Source organism: Gorilla gorilla, chromosome 3 (assembly GCF_029281585.2).
Source record: "Gorilla gorilla gorilla isolate KB3781 chromosome 3, NHGRI_mGorGor1-v2.1_pri, whole genome shotgun sequence".
Classification (NCBI taxonomy): Eukaryota; Metazoa; Chordata; class Mammalia; order Primates; family Hominidae; genus Gorilla; species Gorilla gorilla.
The window spans coordinates 31991563-32013159 of NC_073227.2; the positions used below are offsets into that span (position 1 = coordinate 31991563).

Below are 21597 nucleotides of genomic sequence, written 5' to 3' on the forward strand. Positions count from 1 at the left end.
GTCAATGGGGACCGAAGACTTATGGATATTTTAAAGCCAAAAGGCTGAAAATGGCCTGTTCTAACAAAGACTTAGCTTTTGTTTATTTTCTAATCTATCACCAAAAAAAGCACACAGAAAAAGAAGAAACCCTACTTTAAAATAAAAGTGAGCTCCAGGCCACTTACAATTGCCTTCTGCCTCTGCCTCTCCCTTTGCTTGGCCCTCTCAGACTCTCGCTTCTCATACTCTCTGCGATATTCTTCCCTCTTCAGCCTCTCGTGCTGATATTCCTCGTAGCTGTCATACCTGGGAAACATAACTTTATCACTAAGTCAACCACCTCAATTTGCATGAGCAAAATGAATAATAATATGGGGAGGGGAATAGGGTTTTGGAGAACATCTTGTCATCTCAAGGAGAGGATAAAGGGAGCCAAAGGAAAATGACATGCCTCATTACCTGGGCCGACGGCTGTAGGGCGATCTCGAACGTGATCTCACATACAAGGGAGAATTTCGGTGCGTGCGGTGTCTGTAGTGGCTTGACTCATAGTAATAGCAGGATCTGCGCCAGAGGAGAAAAACAAAAAGGGCATTTGCAACTGCCACTTAACCCAAGTTTATTGGCACTGTGGAGCATCCTCTGGGACACTGTATTACAGAGACTGGCTTTTTCTTCCCAGCTACTAGGGAGATTTCCCGGTGACAGTTTGTGATCATCTAGTCAACTTAGAGGGCTGGGAGTGATGTGCTGTCTCTCAGCGTCTCTTATTGATGTTAACACTGAGCACCAGGTCTGGTACACTGTCAGCTTTATCTTGCATGGATCTCCACTATCCTGGCACAGGGCAGCTCTCCAGGTAATGGAAAAAGTTGGATGAGCAAGTTTCTTAACAAATTGCTCTCTCTGATAGGACTGGCTCAAGGCACTGTGCTCAGAGCTGACAGATTTAAGAGAACATGGAGAGAGATGTGAGTGTAACAACGTTCTCGTTAGTTCCAGCAGTGCCAGAATTGCAGTGGTCAGGGGCCAGAATGGCTGCAGATTTCAAATTTTTATTTGTATTTTTTTTTTTTTTTTACTTCTTAGGAACACCTTTTGTGTTATTAGGGTTTTGCCAAGGTTTACCTTGAAGAAGATCTACTGCCTGGAGACCTTGATCTTGACCTGGAATATGGTGATCGGGAACACGACCTGTGTCGAGAAAAGGACCTTGAACGAGAGCGCATCCTTTGGGGTCTTTGAGAAAATAAGGATTTGGGTGGTGACACGGAATCTCTACATGGAGAGTTAAAAGAAGAACAAGAAGGAGACACATTGAACAATGAATAGGATTGCGTGCCATCCCAAGGGTAGCTCAGTTTATCACTTTCATCTTCGCTGTCATCAAACAGGCCATCCATGGCTAGTCCTGAATTTATAAACATAGGTAGTTTGGAGAATTGTTCATTACTGAAATCACTGTCCCTCAGTTCACTGGTCTTGTCTGCTTCGTCGTCAAAAACAGCTTGACTGGGATGACCGAAGTGCTTGTTCAGCTCGGCTCGGATTTCCTGGTCTTGGAGCTGTTTTCTTGTGCTGCAAGGAGAGACCTGCTTGCTTGCCTCCAAAGTCTCTCTCAGGTAGCACTGGTCTGAATCTGTGGAAGAACAAATCTGCCCCTGCCAATCAGAGGAGACATCTTTATTTTCTAGTTGGCTAGAGTCCTGGAGCTCCTGTGATATATTAATGAGTATTTCCGTTTTGGAATTAATTGACTGGCAATAGTCATGGTCACCAAACAGCCGCAGACTGGGCCGCTTGGTCTTCCTTTCCTCGTGTCCACCAGTGAGGACTGAGGACTTGCTGAGTTGTGCATACAACTCGGATTGCTCCGGCCCTTTCTTGGTGGAGTTATTGCCTTGTGTACCAGAAGACTCACTGTACCTGGGCTTCTTTGATGGTGGTGGCACCACAGTCTTGCAAGAGGACTTCAGCTTTGGAGAAGCCCTAAAAGGGTTATCTTGGTTGGCTTTATGAGGAGGAGTGGTGGGTGGAGTTAGGCCTAAGGCAAAAATTAAAAAAAAAAAAAAAAGAGAGAAACAGAAAAGAGACAGAGATAATGTTCTTAAATGCGAAGACACATGTTTCTAATTTTTCCAAGATTTCAGACAAGGTTTCAAACTGAGTGAAGAAGAAGGAAACTAATTTCGTGACAAGGCCTGAAAAACTGACTCATCCCCTAAGCCTCTGTCACCAAGAAAAGATGGATCTACAGTGCTGAGCAGGAGGCTGTGATCTTTTGTATTTCAAACACCAACGCTAACAAATCCTGCTTCCCAGAAAACATGAATGCATCACCCCTGGCCTGCACGGAACTAAGCATTATTACCAAAGCTTGCATTTTCAAGGGGATTGTATGGGCTGCTTTATGGAAAATTAACAAAGTGAGACTGAGGAATCACAGAATAGCCTTGGTAGCATTTGTCTGCAAAGAACATTGCAGAGGATGCAAGCAGCTCAGGGGTCTTTGTCCAATCAAGAGAATCTACCCTTGGAGCCAAGGAATTAAGCAACTTAGAAGAAAAAAAAAAAAAAAAGATGGGATGACAGGAAATATGGGGCAATGGTGAGAGTGACATAAGCAACTTCAAAGTAAGTTCAGTGAAATACGACAGCCAAATGCAGGGACCTAGAGCAACTCTACAACTTAACGGCAGTGATTCTTTGTCGCCACAGTTCATTAACCTAGTAAACCATGGCTAATGTAGGTATGATACATTCTTGTGAGCATAACTAATACATTCTGTCTAAAATATGGTTCTGCAACAGAAACCTAAGTGAACAGTAACACTAAATATCGCAGTGCCAGCCGACCATTTTATATAGAGCACAACATAAGGGAGGGTTATGAGACTGAGGGATTGAAACTCAGCCAAGCTTCAGCAGCTAACTAATTAAACAAATAAAAAGGAAGAAAGAGGAACAGCCATCAGCTGTTGCTCTTTCTGCTTTTCTATAGGAGGGCAGAACATTTCATCAGAAACCACTGTGGGAGAGTCCGTGAAGCGTAGTAGTTTCCTCTGTTGAGTTTTCCCCCAAGTAAGCCCTACTCATCCGTTTGTGCCGAGGAAGAACCATTGTCAAGTGGCTCCAGAGTCCAAGGAACTTTGAAGAAGGGCAGGCTGGAGTTCAAATGAGTTTATGCTTACAAGGGAGCATTTTAGTTTACAATACATTTTCTATTTAGGAGGCGGGGTGAATACCATTCAGCAAAAAGAACTTTAAGTCTGCTAACAAGCCTGGGGTTAGACTTAAGGCAAGTTGCAAGGAAAAAAATGCTACCTTGCTGGAAAAAAAATAAACACAGACATACACAACACACATATATCGAGAGCCAAGTAGGTCACAGAAAGCCACATGAAATTTTGATATGAACAGGAAGATGCTGCCTCACTCTCCTACTTTATAATTAAGAAATGGAAAGAATGAATGTTTTCTCTAAAGTGAAATATTTTACACCAATATTTGGCAATTTTTATTATTCAAAGCTAATTCTCCCTGAGAGAAGAAAAGGTATACAAATGCAAGGTGGTTTGACTTCGGAGTTCCAACTCAGAAAATCTCAGAAAGACAGAGAAATGCAAACACAAAGTGAATGGGCACTGTACTCCACTCATGGTCACACCTGAGTCTCAAAAAGGCTTCCCTTTGTTAACAGCTGCTCTTGGATGGCTCTTTGCCCTTCTCTTTGCTGTAGCAAAGGAAGTGACTTACATGACTGAATGAAACATCTGTGCCACTGAGGCACACTCAACTCTTGTTTCCTCTCTCATAGATAAGTATGTCTTTTACTCAACCTAATAAATTCCTATTTGGTCAATCTTATCTTTTCTCTCCATTTTCACTTGTTTTATTTACGAATTGCACTGCCTTATTCATGCATACTGATTTCTTCTACATGCTACCTTCAATTACCACTTGCAATTCCCAGCAAGATAAAAAAAAAAAAAAAAGCACATTCTCAAATATTCCTCCTAGGAGCCTAAGATACTTAAAGAAATAATGACGAATAATCTCTCTTTGCTGAGTAAATACCAATCAAATATGTCCAATGACATAGCCCTTGAATTGGAGGAAATGGCATTCAACATCCTCATATCCAACTCCGTAAATCTTTGCATGATCACCCCAAGCTAGGGTAATTTTTACTTCTTTAGTAATTTACTGTCAGGATCCCTCTATTGATACCAATCACATATTACTATACATTTTTGCTTATCTCTTTTCGAATGTGAATTATGTCTTGTCTTTCCAAATCAATTATAAGTGCTTTGCAGGATGTTGCTTGGGCACATTTGTTGCATTATTATTTTGTACTAATTTTATTTTTTCTAGATTCTCCTTTAGTCGTGGGTCTCACATTTCAGCAGCCCAAGAATCACTTGGGAAACTGGGTAAACATTTTTAATGAGATGCTTCACAGGCCACATCTGAGAACCCCAGCCCTAGAGTGTCTGCCGCACGCCACTTTGTACTCTCAGGTATACATATCTTGACAGATATTTTAGATTTATAAAAAGAAACCTTAAACTTCAGGAACGCCAAATTAGGCCACTATTAAAGAGAGACTGGTTCTAAAAATAGCTCAGGTATCTAGGGATTTCAAATATAGAAATCCTTCTGAGTCTTGAAAATTTGAAACCCTTGTCCTAGTACCTAAGCTCATTATCGCTTAAATAACTGGTTCTCAAGTTGCTCTGGGGAGTGGCGACACCTTGATTGTACTTTCTTTGAGTTAAAAACAAAGCCTTTTACCTCTGTCACACATTAGACAGCCTGTGGCCATTGAACAGACATTCGCTGAACACCTACTATGTGCTGGATATGACACCAGATACTGCTATTTCAGGGACTCAGCCTCCAGGGACTTCACAATCGATTTTAATAGAAAAGCGCTTCTTTAAAATTTGACATGAGTATATTTTTCTGCATATACACTTAAAATTGATGGAAACACCCAGAGACCATCAAATATGCCCTGTGAGTAAAAATATAAGGGCTGTAAATTTCTGCTGGCACCATTTGTTGAAACAAATAGGTAATACTTGCTTATTGAATGGAAGATATTTCAAGATTAGTGAGTAGATGGAGAGAGAAAAATAATTTGGCTAATTCCCTAAACCCTTCATTGTTTACTGAAAGATCTCTAACCAGAGAATATCTCAAAGCAAGATTGAGAAATCTCACGGATGACAAGATTTCCTATCACCAAGTGCCTCCCTAATGGAAAGCCTATCTCCAGATACAGTTGAGACCCAAAGCCAAACAAAACAAAACAAAGGTGCAAGAAGTATGTTTCTTTCTTTTAACATAGTGTTAAACTTTTCAGAGCTGCTGATGAGACAGGCAACCCCTTGCTGCCTCTGAACTAGTTGTTATTTCTCTAGCCTCACCTCCGCTACCCAAAACTTTCCCCCTGAAGTAAGAGGGAGGTCAGTGCTCAATCCCTTGATGCCACTACCTTTGCTCATCTTCCCACTAATCTCTGGACTCTCGATTTCATGCCACAAGCCCAAATCAACAGTGCTAATGCCTCCCATAACCTCTGGATTATTTCCTGCGTGTTGATTTTCCGGGGAATGTGTACATTTTGGTGTTGACAGTACAAGGTATATTCCATGCTCTCTCTTGAACTTAGCAGGTTTTGACAGATTTATGTGAGGACAGATGGCCATTACAGGCTGAAGGCTGACAAGAGGCAGTTCCGAGCATTGTTAACACACTTGCACAAACTCTCAGCAGTGCAGCTCGGTGCAGAATGTAATTCAGACTATAGCTTTTTTATTGCCGCCTATTTTCTTTTGTCAAAAGAGCCTGCTGTGCAGAGCAACAAATGGCCGCTATTACCCAGAATGTAATGGGTGTCAGACAAATCACATAACACAAACAATCAAGAGTATGTAGGTCATATTTCAACAGAGCACAACCTTAGCAATATTTATGATTACTGCATTGAAATGTGCTCCATAATAAACAAGCACCTCTACATCACTCACACTTACGTACTTCTGCACAGCAAATCTGGGAGAAGTGGTACATACTCTACAGTCATCTTTTTAAACAGCCCTTTTATTTAAAAAAAAAAAAAAGGCAAAGACAAGTTTTGTTTTGTTTTTCATTATCACTATGAAACAATTTTCTTGGAGGAGTTTTCTTTTGGGTTTGTTTAATTTAATGACTCTGATAAATGGTGAGTCCCTGGCTCTGTTTCTTGTGATGTGCTATTCACCAATGGCATCTTTTTTTTTTTTTTTTTTTTTTTGGAGTTTATAACATTTTGCAGAATCTACTGCAAAATCTGCAACTTACTTTCAAGTTTGTTTAACAGTGGGATTTTGCATATGTTGCATGCCAATTCAGGTATTTAAGAAAAAAAAAATTAGGAGATGAGTTTCTAAGTTGCTTAAAAACACACCAAAATAGGAAGACTGAGCAAAGAGAGGTGTGTGACTTGTCCTACTCACATATTTCAGGCCTCATGAATTTGGAGTGGGTGTCAAGAGTGCAGAGGGAAAGCTGATATTCACTGAGTACCAACCGTTACCTCTACAGCAGTTGTTAAAATATTCAGTTGATAAAAGCTGCCCTAGTGTTCTCTCCTTCTGCACCTACTTCCCCAGGACTCACTGGAGCTCCACAAGACCCAGCAACTGAAGTGTTCACACTTGGCACAGAAGACTATCCAACAGACCCTGCTGGTCCTCTGGCTGGCCACAGTCCATTTGGGAGTGGCCTGCCTTCAGTACATTTTAAGTATTTCTCCTATCACCCCTGGTTACTGGGTAACAAACTGGCCTTGGAGAAAAGCTTCAGAACATTCCTATGACATAAGCCTAATTCCCCAACTCTTGCTCATGGAAGATGAAGATATCATTAATTGACCCTTGTGTAAATTCCCCACAGAGCTGGGATAGGGGATGAGTAAGGGGAACCTGGCATTTCAGGTGGCTATTGCCAAACCCCAAAGCTGATGTGGGAGAGAAAATTCCTTTGCTATCCTTGGCTTACAAGAAATAGGATGGTACCATTTCCAGAAAAGAAAAATTAGGAATAAAGGAATTGTCATGATAGACACTGGGTCAAAAAGAATGAAATTGAAAATAGAAAATGAAGAATATGGTTGAAATATGGAAGAAATCTCTGACAGTAAGAGTCGCCAAGCATTGGAATGGGCTGTAAAAAGAATTTGTTGGCTCTTCCTTTCTTAGATTCTTGAAGCACAGGAATAGATTATGTGGCCTGTCAAAATCACCTTCCAGGCCGGGCGCAGTGGCTCACGCCTGTAATCCCAGCACTTTGGGAGGCTGAGGCGGGCGGATCACAAGGTCAGGAGATCGAGACCAACCTGGCTAACACAGTGAAATCCCGTCTCTACTAAAATACAAAAAAAATTAGCCGGGCGCAGTGGCAGCCGCCTGTAGTCCCAGCTACTTGGAAGGCTGAGGCAGGAGAATGGCATGAACCCGGGAGGCGGAGCCTGCGCTGAGCTGAGATTGTACCACGGCACCCCAGCTTGGGCAACAGAGTGAGACTTCATCTCAAAAAAAAAAATAAAATAAAGTAAAACAAAATGTCTTCAAGGGCTGCCTGTATGGACAGATGAGATGTTACTTCAGCTTAATAAATTAATATTCAATTAAAAAAAAATCACCTTCCAGTTCTCTGATGCTATGGTTTTCCTTTTAAAACTACCGACAACTACGCATATTTTACTTTGGTCCACTTTCCCAAAGATATGTCACATACACAAGGAGTATGTATGCCAAAAGGCTACAGCCGTTTGTCAATATTTATGCTGTTTGTCGGTACATTTTTCCAGCAAAATGAACTTTTAAATTGAGAGTCCACAAAGGCAATGTAAAATTCAACATAAAAGTGGTAGTTACAAATTGGTTAATGAGTATTTTGCTGTTTTTTTTTTGTGAGTCTACTAAGGTACACTTTGAATGACTGCTGATTAAAGCATAGAGAAAAAGTTAAGTAAAAAATAAATAACATCAAATCACATGTCCCCTCTGATGAAAATAATGTGGAAAAACATATATCAATGGAGAGAAAAATTATGAAGGCCTACTTGTTTTAGGGTGATGACATCTGATTATATTTTTTGCTCTTCTCATTTTATCAGTTATAAAATAGTTCTACTGCTGTTACAATGTTTACAGTAATAACAAATAAAAACTATATATACATATACATAAAATTTTGGGGTCAGTCACTTTGGTCCCTACCCAAATTCCTTCGTGTCTGTGGTTAAAACCGTCACCTTGTTGAGCTGACATTGCTTTGCCATTCCCATTTCAGAAACAAAAAAGTGTAGCACTCTGAAAATCTCCATATGCAATAGATTTAAATGCCTTCTGCCAAAAGAGCATTCTCTTTTCTCTCATCTTGCTTTACTAACAGCTATTTTGAAATCAAATTAGTTTTTACACCTGTAAAAGAGAAGAGTTTTTTTTTATCAGCCAAAATGAGCTAGTTTAGGACAATCACAAAGAAGTCAGACCAGCTGGCAATACCTAATAAAGCAAACTTCCTATCTCATCCCTCCTGTTTCTCAAAGACACTGCAGATGGGGCAGAGGCATTATTCTGGAGGTCTTAGAATTTTGTTGACTCCTTACATTTCCACTTACACATTTGGAAAATTTCACCAAAATTTGTGAGAGTAAAGAAAAAGAAGACACCAGAAGGCCTGAGCCAAAGCTTGGGTCACTTCTGCTGCAGTCAAACCGATTAAGCCTGTAGACCAAGGATCAACAAACTACCAATATAAATGCTATTTCTACCCTTGCCACCCACCTGCTGCACCTATGGCAGACATCACTAATTGATCATGACATTCCCCATGAGCACAGACTTGGCCTTAGAATCTTTCTCAACACGATGCTCCTGGCAGACAATACCAATCAATGACACTTGGCAAGTGCAATGAAGCCTATTTAACATAACATATGTCAATTACTATCTTTAAAATTCAGACTTCAGGAAAGAGATATAATTTCTCTTCAGGCAGACCTGCTTTGAACCCAGGGTCCATAATATAGCTTGTGTCAACGTATAAATCTTTCCTCAACAATGAAATGGGCAGAAAGTAAGGAAGATACTGTATGTGAGGTACCTATTTAGGGAGTGCCTAATTGTCAGAAATTGTAGTCATAGAAGTAGCTGTTGCTGAGAGAATCTCAAATCAGTGAGTGTTCCACCTTGATTTGGTAAATTCCACACCTACACCAAAAGCAGTATTTGTTCAATTTGATGTGAAAATAGTGGGGGGTAGGGGAGGCATAGAAAAATAAATAACTTCATATATGAGATTGCCAAAGAGGATACACAGCAAGGGCAATAAAAGGGAAGAGGTGAAGCCAGTCAAAAGTTGGAAAGATAAGAAGTAAGGTACAACGACCACTGCAAATGAAGTTAACTCAGAATTAGTAATTAAATATCTAATATTTATTGAGTACTTATATAAGAAGGGGGCACTCATATTTTATCTCATTTAATCCTCACACTGACTCAGTGAGATGTAGGTATTGTTACCGTCTTCATATCACGCATAAGAATCCTAGTCTTTCAGAGGTTAAGTAAATGGACCAAGGCCACACACTAGATGGGAGGTCATTCAGAATTTAAACTTGGGTTTGCCCAACATCCAAGCCAAGGTTTTGTAAACTTCACCAAGCTATGCCATCTGCTCTTTAAAATCACGATATACTACTTTTAATTGAAGCTTTGCTGCTTATAAACTGTTTTACTTCAGATCGAACCACATAAAATTCCATTTTTGTGTGTCAAAAATGATTGCATACAGGCAATTTTATTTTTCAACCTATATTTTAGTCTTTTGAGTAGACAATTTTATCAGTAGTTATGAATATGACTTTGAAATGGAGGAAACTGAGGTGTACAAGAGATCAAGGATGTAGAAAAGAGTCTTAGCAATCAAAAGATCCAGGAGGGAAAGTGTGTGTGCCATCTTGTAGCTCCTTATTGATTTTACAGTCCTTGCCAAATTCATTGTCATCTGAGCATCCCTTTGGTTCCCTGCTTTCTTGCTTCTGCTCCATCAACATCTTCTCTCCATTCCACCCCTATGCTTCAAAATCTGTGCCTTTTTTTTTTGTTGTTGTTGTTTTCCCTGAAGGCTCTCCAAGTCAGGTTAGCCTATGGAGAGCTTAATTTCCTCCACATTCCTTTCCACGGATCACCTCTGTCATTCACTAGGATGATAGTATTGCCTAAATATTTCTGTCAGTCCTTTAACTGCCTTTATCATTTTAAAAAACTCTTTTGGCCAATCAATGTCTTTAAACTTGAACTATGCTACAGTGTTTTCCCTTTGATAACTCTTTTTCTCCCTTTGTGATTCTTTCTAGGTACAATTAGTGTTTGTCACAATCTTCAAACACTACTAAGCGACCAATTTTGCTGAAGATTTTTAGAGGAGACAATTGTAGACATTATGTGTTGCATTGCATTTCAAGCCCAGAATATCTCTAGAGAAAAAACAAATCTCCCTCAATCTCCTCTTTATGTTATTCTTCAGGAAGTTTCCAAACTTTACCTTCTAGCCTCATTCAGCATCTTTCAAGTCCTCATCTCCTTGCTTTCCAAAGCTCTAAATCCCTTCTGTTACATAATGCAATTGGGCTTTACTTCAGCTTCCCCAATTTATATCTGTACAGCTATTACAATCACACTCAACAAACTAAAAACTGCTTTCTGGGCCTACCTTTGTTAGAAGGTGGTGGAACATATCCAATAAATAATATTTGCTTTCATACTACTTTTCAATGTGTCTCAGTACCCCAATAGACTAAATAGTTAATGTGCATTGTACTGGTGATTGAAATTATGTAAGATGGTAAAATCTCCTGTAAATGAATGAAATGTGAGTGTGGAAAAATATTCCTGTAAAAAAAAAAAAACTCAAAAAAGGTCATTGCTAAAAGAAGTGTTATCAAATTAGTTGTGGATGGGTAGAATTGGAAAATATTGGAAAAATTATAAAAATCTAGAAGAATTCAGACTACCATACCAATGTCTCTAACCTTTTCCTTCAAGGAGCAAGCAATAAAAAGTGGCTACCATCTATAATATGTATTATATAATAATATATTAGTGTGGTTTATACAAGAAAGATTAATCAATAGACCCCCAAATAGTAAAAAAATAAGCTTAAGGTAAAGATCTCCATCTTCTACCAAAACTGCAATATTTGAATGTATATTTTTATGTTTTAAGCAAAGGTAAAATAAAACAGTATAAGCTTGAATCAACTTTTTTAATAAACCCACCAATTGCTGGTCCTCACTGGTCAGATAAGAAGGCCTCTACTGCATATAATATATATACACAAAAGCTACTCCTAAACATATATGTAAGTTATAATGTATTTAAGAAATAGTGTTATGTATGTATTTAAGAAATGATGTTAAGTATATGCTTATAAGATTTGTGTGTCTATGTGTGCATGCCTATAAAAATATGTATATATGTACATATGTGTGAGTCTGCACACACATACACTATATATCTACACCATGAAATTAACTACTCTACTGCTTGACCAAGTCATGCAGTCATGCATTAGACCTTTCATAAGAAGGTAATTTAGCAAACTCAAAGTGTGAAATTAAACTAGCAATAATGACCACGGTGCATGTAGGCACCATAGTTCTGGTTCAAAGCATCTTGTTTAATGTACTCTTCCTTTAACCTTATCAGCAATGGCCAGAGCCAAGGAATTTCTTGTTTAGACATCCCACGACTCACTTTTTGGTGGGGTTCAAGTACCTAAACTTAAAGCACTTAGTGCAAGGGCACCATTTGCAACCAACTCAGAAGTTTGCCTAAGAGCTCTTCAGTTAGTCTAAGTTTTTTAAGCGCTTCAATATTTTTTATTAGTTTTTTTTTTAAATAAGCAACTGGAAATATTTGCAGATAACTTCTTATCCAATTTTGTATTCTTTGTTAATTTCATTAACCACATAGACAGTACACTCTATTATCTTATTACACACACACACATATACACAGACACACACAAGTTCTAAGTGAAATATAAGGCTTACCTGCAGTTCCAGAGAGTTCCACACTTAAGGTGCGTTCAATAGTCTTGTTCTCAAATGGGGAACCCTTGGGGTCACTGGAAGATATGGCACATTTATAAAAACAAACTGAAATGGAGTTGCTGTAGCCAAATGTATTAGAACCCCCTTCCCTTTCAGAAAATGGTTACATTTCTTAATACTTACTTTGGTGACTCTGGGGTCAGAGGAAGAGATAAAGTTGTTGGTTTGGCTAAAGAAAAAAAAAAGAAACTAATTATGTAATATTGAGTGTCTTTTAGATTTCTTTTCTTTCCACAACAGTCAAGTTGGAAAAACAACCAGAAAACTGAAAGACAAAACTAAGGAATTCTCTGAATATTGAATCAAAGTCAGACAAAAGTCCATTATGCTAAAACAAATTCCAAACAGCGTTTGCATCAGTAAACTACCATTCAAAAACACATATGAAAATAGAATTTTTCCAAAAATGAACCCTCCCTGTTACAGATACAAAATTTGCATCATACCATCAGAGAGAAATAATGTTTTCTGTTTTAATTTGGAATACAGTACACGGTTTGTTTAGACAAGAAAACAGCAGAGCAACTATAAGGCGACAGAACGTTATGAATATTCAGTTGATTTTACTCCTAAAACATATAATTTTATATCTAGCCCTGATAATAGTTATTTCTATGAGGCCAAAGCTCATGCAGTAACTATTCCACTCACTGAAAATTGAGAGATGATGGCAAATTGTGGGCATTGATCCAGATGGTTTAGAAGGGGTTCAGATCCCCAAATCTGATAGACAACTAAAGTAAAACACCATGTTAATCAGTTGAAAGGTGTGTAGACTTGCAAAGAGGCTAACTACCGCCTTTTGTGCTTTTCTGAATCTTACCTCCTACAGGAGGCATTTCCCAATAATGAAGGGTGGATTAAGAATCTTCTCACCCAAAATTTCAATTGCTTCTCTGTGGCAATCTTGTATTTTGAACAGGAGGGGAAAATATGATGAGAGGCACACTTGGGCTATACATTCATGTATTATGTATATCTATGCTTATCTATAAGCATATGCTTATGTGTATGTAGGTTTATGTCAATTTTTTCTCATTAAAATAATTACTTTCAAAAGGTCAAGTGGTAGTTATTTATGTAATGAAAATCATAGTGTCAAAACCAAAAAGGTCTTTAGAATAAAGTTTCTTATCTTACGGTTGAAGAAACTGAGACCCAATGATACTAAGTGATATTTTCAGGGCCATAAAATAGTTACTCACAGAGTTGGCCAAGATTCTGTTTCCTTTATCCTATTGTCAAAAGAAATTGCATTCAACGACTTTAAAGTAAATTAATCAACCCCAGCAATTAATTTTTTTGAAATGTGAAAATATTATTCATGTCCAAATTAACCTGAAATTAGACACTTTACTTGGATAAATAGTATTTGCATATTTAATTTATAGATTTAGATTTACACAGTTGAATGGTATATCATACATCCAGAAATATGAAGCTCATATCTTCAACAAATTAGATACATTGATTCAGTTTTTCATTTATACAGATAAATGAGCTGATTTTACATTAATTTTTGAGTATGTCTAATATAACAAGTTTTTCAAAAATAATCCATTTATGAAGAAACTTTACCAAGTTTTATGATACTCAACTAATAATTAGGATAATTCATACAACTTCTATAGAAAATATAACCAGATATTAACTATGTGCTATGTGACACAATAAATGTACATTAAAAATCAGTCACTGAAATTCTGGTTTTCAAGAGGTAGGCTAGGCTATTTGAAATGCTCAAAGGAAGACTCTCGAATTCTGATTGTTGGGTACAGGTAAGGCCAAAGTCAATGAAAGGAGAGGAGATGGCAACAGTCATAGTTAATAAGACCAAAGGCAAACAGGAAATGAGAGCCATAAGAAGGGGACAGTCCCCAAACCCCATACAGAATCCGATCCCTGAATAAACCCAGACTCTCTAATGCTACCATTAGAGGAGTATTGATTTGGTTTATTGAGAGTTTAATCCACCCTGTTCCAGTGACTGGTAGACCAGAGACTAGTAGGATCCTTAAAGTCAGGAATGTGTCTTTTTCATGTAGATTGTGGTATTTGGGTGAATGCATGAATAAATGAACAAATAAATGAGACATCAACACACAACCATGGCTAGACAATCATCCTAAGGAAAAGAACCTGACTCCAAAATGTTTTATGGAGATCATACGTGATGTTCAGTGAGAAAAAAATTACAACACCTTAAGAAAGGTAATTTCAATCGATCCTCCTAGTTATCTCTAATTGTTCATGTATTTTCCACATTTTGATTTTGAATAATAATTCAAATAATCACTGAAGTTGAGCATTTATTAGTTCTTACTCGTCAGCCATGTTTCATTTCTTTTAAGCCTTTCATAACTAAAGAATTTTGTCTGTTTGTCAACAGGTTTTGTTCTGGGGTGAGCATTTTGTACCTTGCCACAGATATATACCAAATACAGCCAGTCTCATCTAAAGAAAATTTCCTCCAAAGGCCTATTTAATTCTTCATTGTCATGATTTGTAAAAGTTTACTAAAAGAAAAAAAAAAAACTTTAAAACATGTGCTGCCGGGCTGGGTCACATATTACAAGGACTTTAAATTTGGCCCCAGAAAATGCATGCATGACCAGGACAGGGTGAGCAGTAGCCCAGTGAATTCATTTGTTCACTCACTAGAGCGAGCTCATCTGCTTCCCCTCACCTGAGGCCTTCATGACCAACGAGGCCTATGGCAGAGTCGTTCTACTCCAGGAAAAACTGTTGTAGTGCTTATGAGGAAGATCCAGCTGGAGCAATGAGAATGTGGTCCATTTCACTAATTATATTTTCCCAAACTGACAGAAAGTGATGGGCAGTGCATTTGAGATATCTACCAGGGAAAACCTAATGGAAAGCCAATTTAAAGTATTAAAGGAAGGCTTCTGAAAATCCTGGGCTAATACTGAGGTAGTGAAGAGGGAAGAAAATTCAGAACACTGGGGAAAAAAAGTGTATTGAATCAGCAGCAATAACAGCAAACCTACACGAATTAATCATGGTTCAAAGCAGAAATCACTGGCTCCCACTCTGCAGTTAAAAGGAAAAGTTGGGAAAATGAAAGTGAAAAAAAAAAAGAGGTGTATGTTTATAATTGGTGTGTTATAATATGCCTACTTCCACCACAAGGTTAAAGTAGAAGCTGGCATGTTTTAAATCAACTGCCCATTTCAAGGGGTCTTTGGGCTTCTAAGACCACGACATTTTGAGAAGGAGGAGCCAAAAAGATAGAAAATTCTATCTCTGCCAAGAGAGGTTTTCCCCAAATCACCAGGATCTATCTCAGAAACATCAGCCTTCTCCAGCAATATATGGTGATAATAAAAATCAACCCAGATGTTTAGTTTAATCTAGGCACTTTCTTAAATAGAAAGAAAATAATCAGGAATTTTCAAATCTTTATTTACAGAATAAAATCTGTGAGCATAGCATGTGGTTGTAGAAAAGGAGGAGAAGGGGAAGAAGGAGTGGAAGAGGAAGAAGAAGAGGAAGGGTAGAAAGCAGGAGGTGAAGGAGGAGGAGGAGAAAGAAGAAGAAAGAACAAGAAGAATTAGAAAAGGAATGTACTTAGTAATCAAGAGAGGCTGCATAAACACTATTTACTACTTCTTAAGGTGTATGTAACAAATCACTGGTGCCTCATTTTTTCCATTACTGGAAGGGAAAAAATAAAAGCTCTATAATGAATTGGTTAGCCCAGCTTGTTCATAACCTCAATTATCTCAGCAATTCTGAGATTCATATGAACATCATGTGATGTTGCAATTCCTTACCACCTGGCTAACATTTCAGGAGTCTTTTGGTGCTTGTGAATTAGACTGCCTATCAGCTGAATAGAATATGTTTAACCTGTGTCCAAAGAAAGGTTTCTTCCCCCGCTCTATAGTAAGTGCTGAATTCTCTTTCCACAGAGTGACGCTGAAGGGATGGAAGCAAGAAGTTGGTGTGTTCTCAGACCTTGCGTGTGCTTTCTTTGCTTCCAGTGCCCTCACCAACAGCTCGTTTTGGTCCCCAGCCTACCTTGTAAATGTTGTGACTGCGATTGTGTGTGGGACTTCTTTTTGGAGGTGCATTTGTCTCTGCTGCTGTTTCTGTTCTCTGTGGGTTTGGTGTGAGGAGGGTCATCGTTTGTGGTCAGATATTTGAGAAGCTCCGAGCAGGGACGTCTTTGTGGCTTTTGCTGTTGACAAATACTCTTCGCTTTATTGCTCCATGAATTCTCAGTCTTAAAAACAAGGCATAAAGAAAGCTAAAATTAGTGAACTGAACCTTATCAGAATGGATATAGGTTTTCTGAAGAGATGGGATTTTTCAATGAAGTGTTCAGTCTAAGTGTACTAGATCTATGAGCTGTGAATAATTGTTTGCAGAACAAGGAAAGAAAATTACATTTAAAATTCCTAAATGACATTTATGCAGCTTTTTATTTTATTTCTCCTACATTTCAATGTTCCTACTCAGCAACATGTAACTAACAAGACCCTACAGCGCCTTTATTGTGAATAAAAAAAATCGGCTGGCTTAAACCTTAATTTGCCACTGATTGCTGACGCCCAGTACTCACAACTCTCTTAAGTACCCCTTAATGCTCCGTTTTCACTCACAGTGAATAGCAAGACAAACATTGTTTAATACAGCCCACTAGCTGAATTATGGCATTGCCAGCATTCCCTCCAATTAATGGCAGAGATAGATGTTTTGTGGTGATTCCAAAAGCAATCTTTCTCAGGTTAGACAGCTAGCAAAACAGCAATTCTGCATCTTAAAGCCACTCATAGATAATACCAGCTTATCAGCAAATTTTACTGTGGCCCACAATGCTGCAGGTAACAACAAAGTGGGCAAGAACTAACAGACAGTGGCACTTCCATTCCAAACACCCAAAGACAATGCGTAAATGAACTCTGCCTAGTTTAAAGTAGCTCAAGCGCTGTTTACGGAATCCCATTCATAATCTATTTCATCATTATGAGGCAGCTTCGGGGTCCCAGCTGAATTAATACCTACAAACTTATTTGTTTTACTGCTTCGAGCCAAAATCCTTTGGTACCTCCCCCCTGTATTAAAAAATTTACATTTGTACCTTAACAATTGCAGGGTTTGTTCTGATCCTGTGATTGTGATTTGCATGGTTCTGGGTACTGAGACCACTGCATTCATTATAACTTAGCTGAGTGTTGGCTGGTGCCAGTAAGAGCTTCTTAAGCTAGAAACATTATCAGGGAAAGGGAAAAGCAAGTAAAGTTATGCATCTTTTAAGCATTGGAATAAGTTATTGAAATTTTAAATGTAATTTATTATAATTATAAAAGTTAATTCTATCATTTTATTTATGTCACACCTTAGCGCAATAGTGCTACAGGAAATATGATATTTAAAGAGTAGAAAAAAGTTTGGCATTACACTACCAACTATGAAAATATTTCCTTTCCTTCCAATTCAATTTCTAGAATCGTATGCATAAGAACACAAATGCAAATATGCCAATTATTATACAAGAAATAATAGTGAAAAGTAGAAGGAAAATCTCAAAATTTCCAGCCATAAGGGATTACTGCATAAATTGGACTTGGTGTTGTCTACGTATTTTTTTTGAACAAATAAAGCAAAAAACATCTTTCTAAAATAATTTCCAAATCACTGCTAGGTGAGAAAAGCTGCCTTGCTAAATGAAGACATGGGAGTGGAGTGTGGGGGGTGGGGGAGAATAGATACACATTTTCTTTCTAAAAACCCAAATAAGTCAAGTGGCAACAAATGAAAGATTTTGTGATGCTTTGAACCGTGTTTCATAACCTGGTATATGAAATTACTGATTCAAAGAATGTTTGGATAAAAGAATGACTATCACTGATTTTAGAAAAGAAAAAAAGGATTTGTAAGTAGAGTCCTGGCCTGTGGATCAGGAGATGTGGGTTCTGACACAGGCAAAGTATTTGCTGTCTCCTGACCTCTGTTTCTTCATTTCACTGGATGACCCTCAAGGACTTCCCTGTCCTGACATACAGTATGTCTCTGAGTCAACTGCTCTTCCCAAATGAACAAATTGAATAGATGAAAACAATCTGATATCAATGGAAAGAAATCAGGGTACTAGGGAGCAAAGCCAATGACACTAACAAATGGAGAAATTGGAGAATAAATAACAATTACTTATGAGATATTCTCTATATCAGAAACCTCAAAATCCAATAGACTCAAAGTAGGGCCTCCACATATTTGCATAGAGTATTTTTAACATTCAAAAACTTAGCGATAGGAGAGTAACAACCTCTAAATGGCATGCCAAACACGATATTAGAGTCTGGAGGATCATGGCATCCCATAATTTACACAGCATGCCCTTATGTCTGATTTTTAGCAAATGACAAATGGCTATCATAGATGAGAAGGTAAACTGTGTCTTAGAACTAATAAAACTCTGGTCAAGCACTGCATTGAACAGAAAATTCTCTCTTCATTTCCAACAAATTCAGTCTTCATTGTCTACCATAAATTTAAGTAACTTGGGTGGCAAACGTGCTATAGTTTTTCAATCTTCATAAGAAATATGGATCCAAAGTCTTAAAACATTGCATATTCGTTGATCTACCAATTCTATCTCTAGGATTGTATGTATAAGAATACAAATGCAAATATGTTAATTATTATACAATTTGAAATAGTGAAAAATAGAAGAAAAAACTAAATATCCACCCATAAAAGATTGCAAAATAAATTAGAATATTTCCATACAATAAAATACTATGCAACCATTAAAAATTATGCATGTATTTAAATTTGAACCGATATGTTCATGACATATCTTAAAAGGATATTGCAATCATTTTTATATGAGAGGTTATTTGAAATCACAGGTGAAATTTTTAGTCTTTTCTTTTTAGTCTCCAACATTTTCTAAGTTTTCATCATGAACATAAATAACACTAAGATAGAAAAATACACACACATAACAGCAAAAGATAGTAAAAAAAAAAAACTGCAATAAGACTACACGAAGACGTGTATTATCAACACTTTTAAACAGAGAATCACACAATTTGCAACTCTGAGTGTGCTTGGGGATTGCTTTGGCATCATTCTAAATGAAAAAATCCAAACCTTATTGTGACTACATCATACCCATGCAGCGGGTAGCCAGAGGCAACTCCAATTCCTGCTAAACAGTAGGAAGGGTTCTTACTAGAGACGGCTCTTCTGCCTCCTGGGGTGGAGGGGTGCCGTCAGGCATGGAGGAAGGACTAGCCTCATTGTCAGTGGTCACGTCTCCATCTGTCAGCGCATCAAATGAGGGCAATCCGTCTTCATCCACAGGGAGACTGTCCAGTGTCTCTGTGAGGACTGCTAGCAAGTTTGCCTCATTCTCTTCATCTATCTTCTGCAGAAAGAGAAAAAAACAGAAGATGTGAGTTGACCCTGGGAGGCAGGTAACACTATGCATCAACATGTTTGACCAAATGAGTGAACCATATGTGAAATCTAGAATGCCCATTCCAGAACACAAAGATCATGTCTTTCTCAAACTCCAAATTCATGTTTTGGTCCAAATAACACAATTAATGAATACCTCTACTCTACTAATCTCTGATGGTTGAGCTGCCCAATTTATCGATTTGTTATGTCAGTGCTAAAACTGCTGTATGCAATTCTTCTTGGTTACAGAAGTGTTTTCCACTTGCTCATGTTTTCTTTCTTTCCCTGAGTAAAAGAAAAGATTTAGAGAATCTTGGACCTTGAGAGAATTTTAACCATCAATTTCATTTTCAGATATAGTGTTTGAATCTCCTATACAGCATACCCCCCAAACTGTCTAGACAGCTCTTTATTTGAACAACACCAGAAAGTGGAACTATACTGAAAGCAACTATACACTTTCATGGTTTCAATTATAATCTCATCACTGAACACTCCAAAATCATTTATTTATGTTGCTCCCTGACATCTCTCCCAACTTTAGTCATAAATCTCGAACTGCCTACTGGACACTTCTACTTCATAATAGCTCCCTCATCCCCAAAACCCAAACTCTATACCTTTCACAACAAAACTGCTATTTCTTTTGACTTCTTTAGTTTGGGTAACAATTCTTCATACCCAAACTCTGGACTTATTTTTACTCTTCTTTCTGTGATCAGTCACTGAATAAAGTCTTACTTTGTAATGTTTGTTAAATGCATTTATTTCTTGTGGCTGGGGTACTATTCCAGTGCGCTGTTATTTCTTTTTCTTTTTCTTTCTTTTTTTTTTTTTTTGAGACCGAGTCTTGCTCTATCGCCCAGACTGGAGTGCAGTGGCATGATCTCGGCTCACTGCAAGCTCCGCCTCCTGGGTTCACGCCATTCTCCTGCCTCAGCCTCCCGAGTAGCTGGGACTACAGGCGCCCGCCACCACGCCCGGCTAATTTTTTTGTATTTTTAGTAAAGACGGGGTTTCACCATGTTAGCCCGGATGGTCTCGATCTTCTGACCTCGTGATCCACCCACCTCGGCCTCCCAAAGTGCTGGGATTACCGGCGTGAGCCACTGTGCCTGGCCCCAGTGCACTATTATTTCTAATAGGGGATCCTGCAAATATATTCTACCTTGTTTTTGATTCATTTCCACCAACACACTCATAGAAAGCTAATCTTCAATCATTCACTTAACAAACATTTTTGAACATCTACTGTGTGCCAGGGACATCTGAAGTGTGGGAGATACAAAAAGAAACAAGACAAATTCTGTCCTTCTAATAACACTACTGTGGAAGGGAAGAACCTGTAAACAATTCATTATAAAATATAATATTTATTTCAGTACTCTGTAAAAAATGTTCAAGGACTTCCAAACATGTACCTTGTTAACAAGGCAGTGTGTGATATTCTATGCACGTGGACAACCAGTACCAACACTGGGCACATGGCATAGCTAATCAATGATTACTTGCTAAATAATTCATTGATCTGCATTTATTGCCAACAATATCTTCTGGACCATTTTCTTTTCCTTCTTTTAGCACTTCACATTGTTTGTTCAATCTGACCTGCTTCCAAAATCTTCTTTTTAAAGTTCTGTATGCTATGACATTAACAATATGGGCTAAATTATCCCACACAGATTTTATTATAAAATGCACCTAAGCTGCTGACATCTAATGAAGCTAGCAGTACCCATACTTCCTTTCTCTCTAGCACTGAACTCCAGTTAATTGACCTGACAAAATTACAAGAATCACAGAATAAGACAGCTAATCAGAAAATCAAATTGTATTACTACAGAAATTAGGCAGGCCTTTATCACGTATACATTCTATTTTCACATAAAAATTGTTTTCCTTAATTCCTGATCACCCTCCATCCAGCAGTAAAACTAAGGATTTCTTTTGGATTCAAGAGGCCAAAAAGAGCCATTTGTACTCCCCAGGGACTTTAATTGACGTTT

General features: G+C 38.0%; 1 protein-coding gene across 3 annotated transcripts in view; it reads right to left on the bottom strand.

Moving 5' to 3' along the window:
• Positions 1–21597, bottom strand: part of PPARGC1A (PPARG coactivator 1 alpha) — a 300335-nt gene that overhangs the window by 20492 nt on the left and 258246 nt on the right. For all 3 annotated transcript variants that reach the window (XM_019025658.4, XM_004038496.3, XM_055385022.2), the window contains exons 3-10: positions 19362–19556; positions 17262–17384; positions 16199–16403; positions 12281–12326; positions 12098–12171; positions 1111–2026; positions 442–546; positions 168–288 (exon numbers count right to left, since the gene is read on the bottom strand). In XM_019025658.4, coding sequence (XP_018881203.1) covers positions 168–288; positions 442–546; positions 1111–2026; positions 12098–12171; positions 12281–12326; positions 16199–16403; positions 17262–17384; positions 19362–19556 — 1785 coding nt within the window. The remainder of the gene's footprint in view (positions 1–167; positions 289–441; positions 547–1110; positions 2027–12097; positions 12172–12280; positions 12327–16198; positions 16404–17261; positions 17385–19361; positions 19557–21597) is intronic.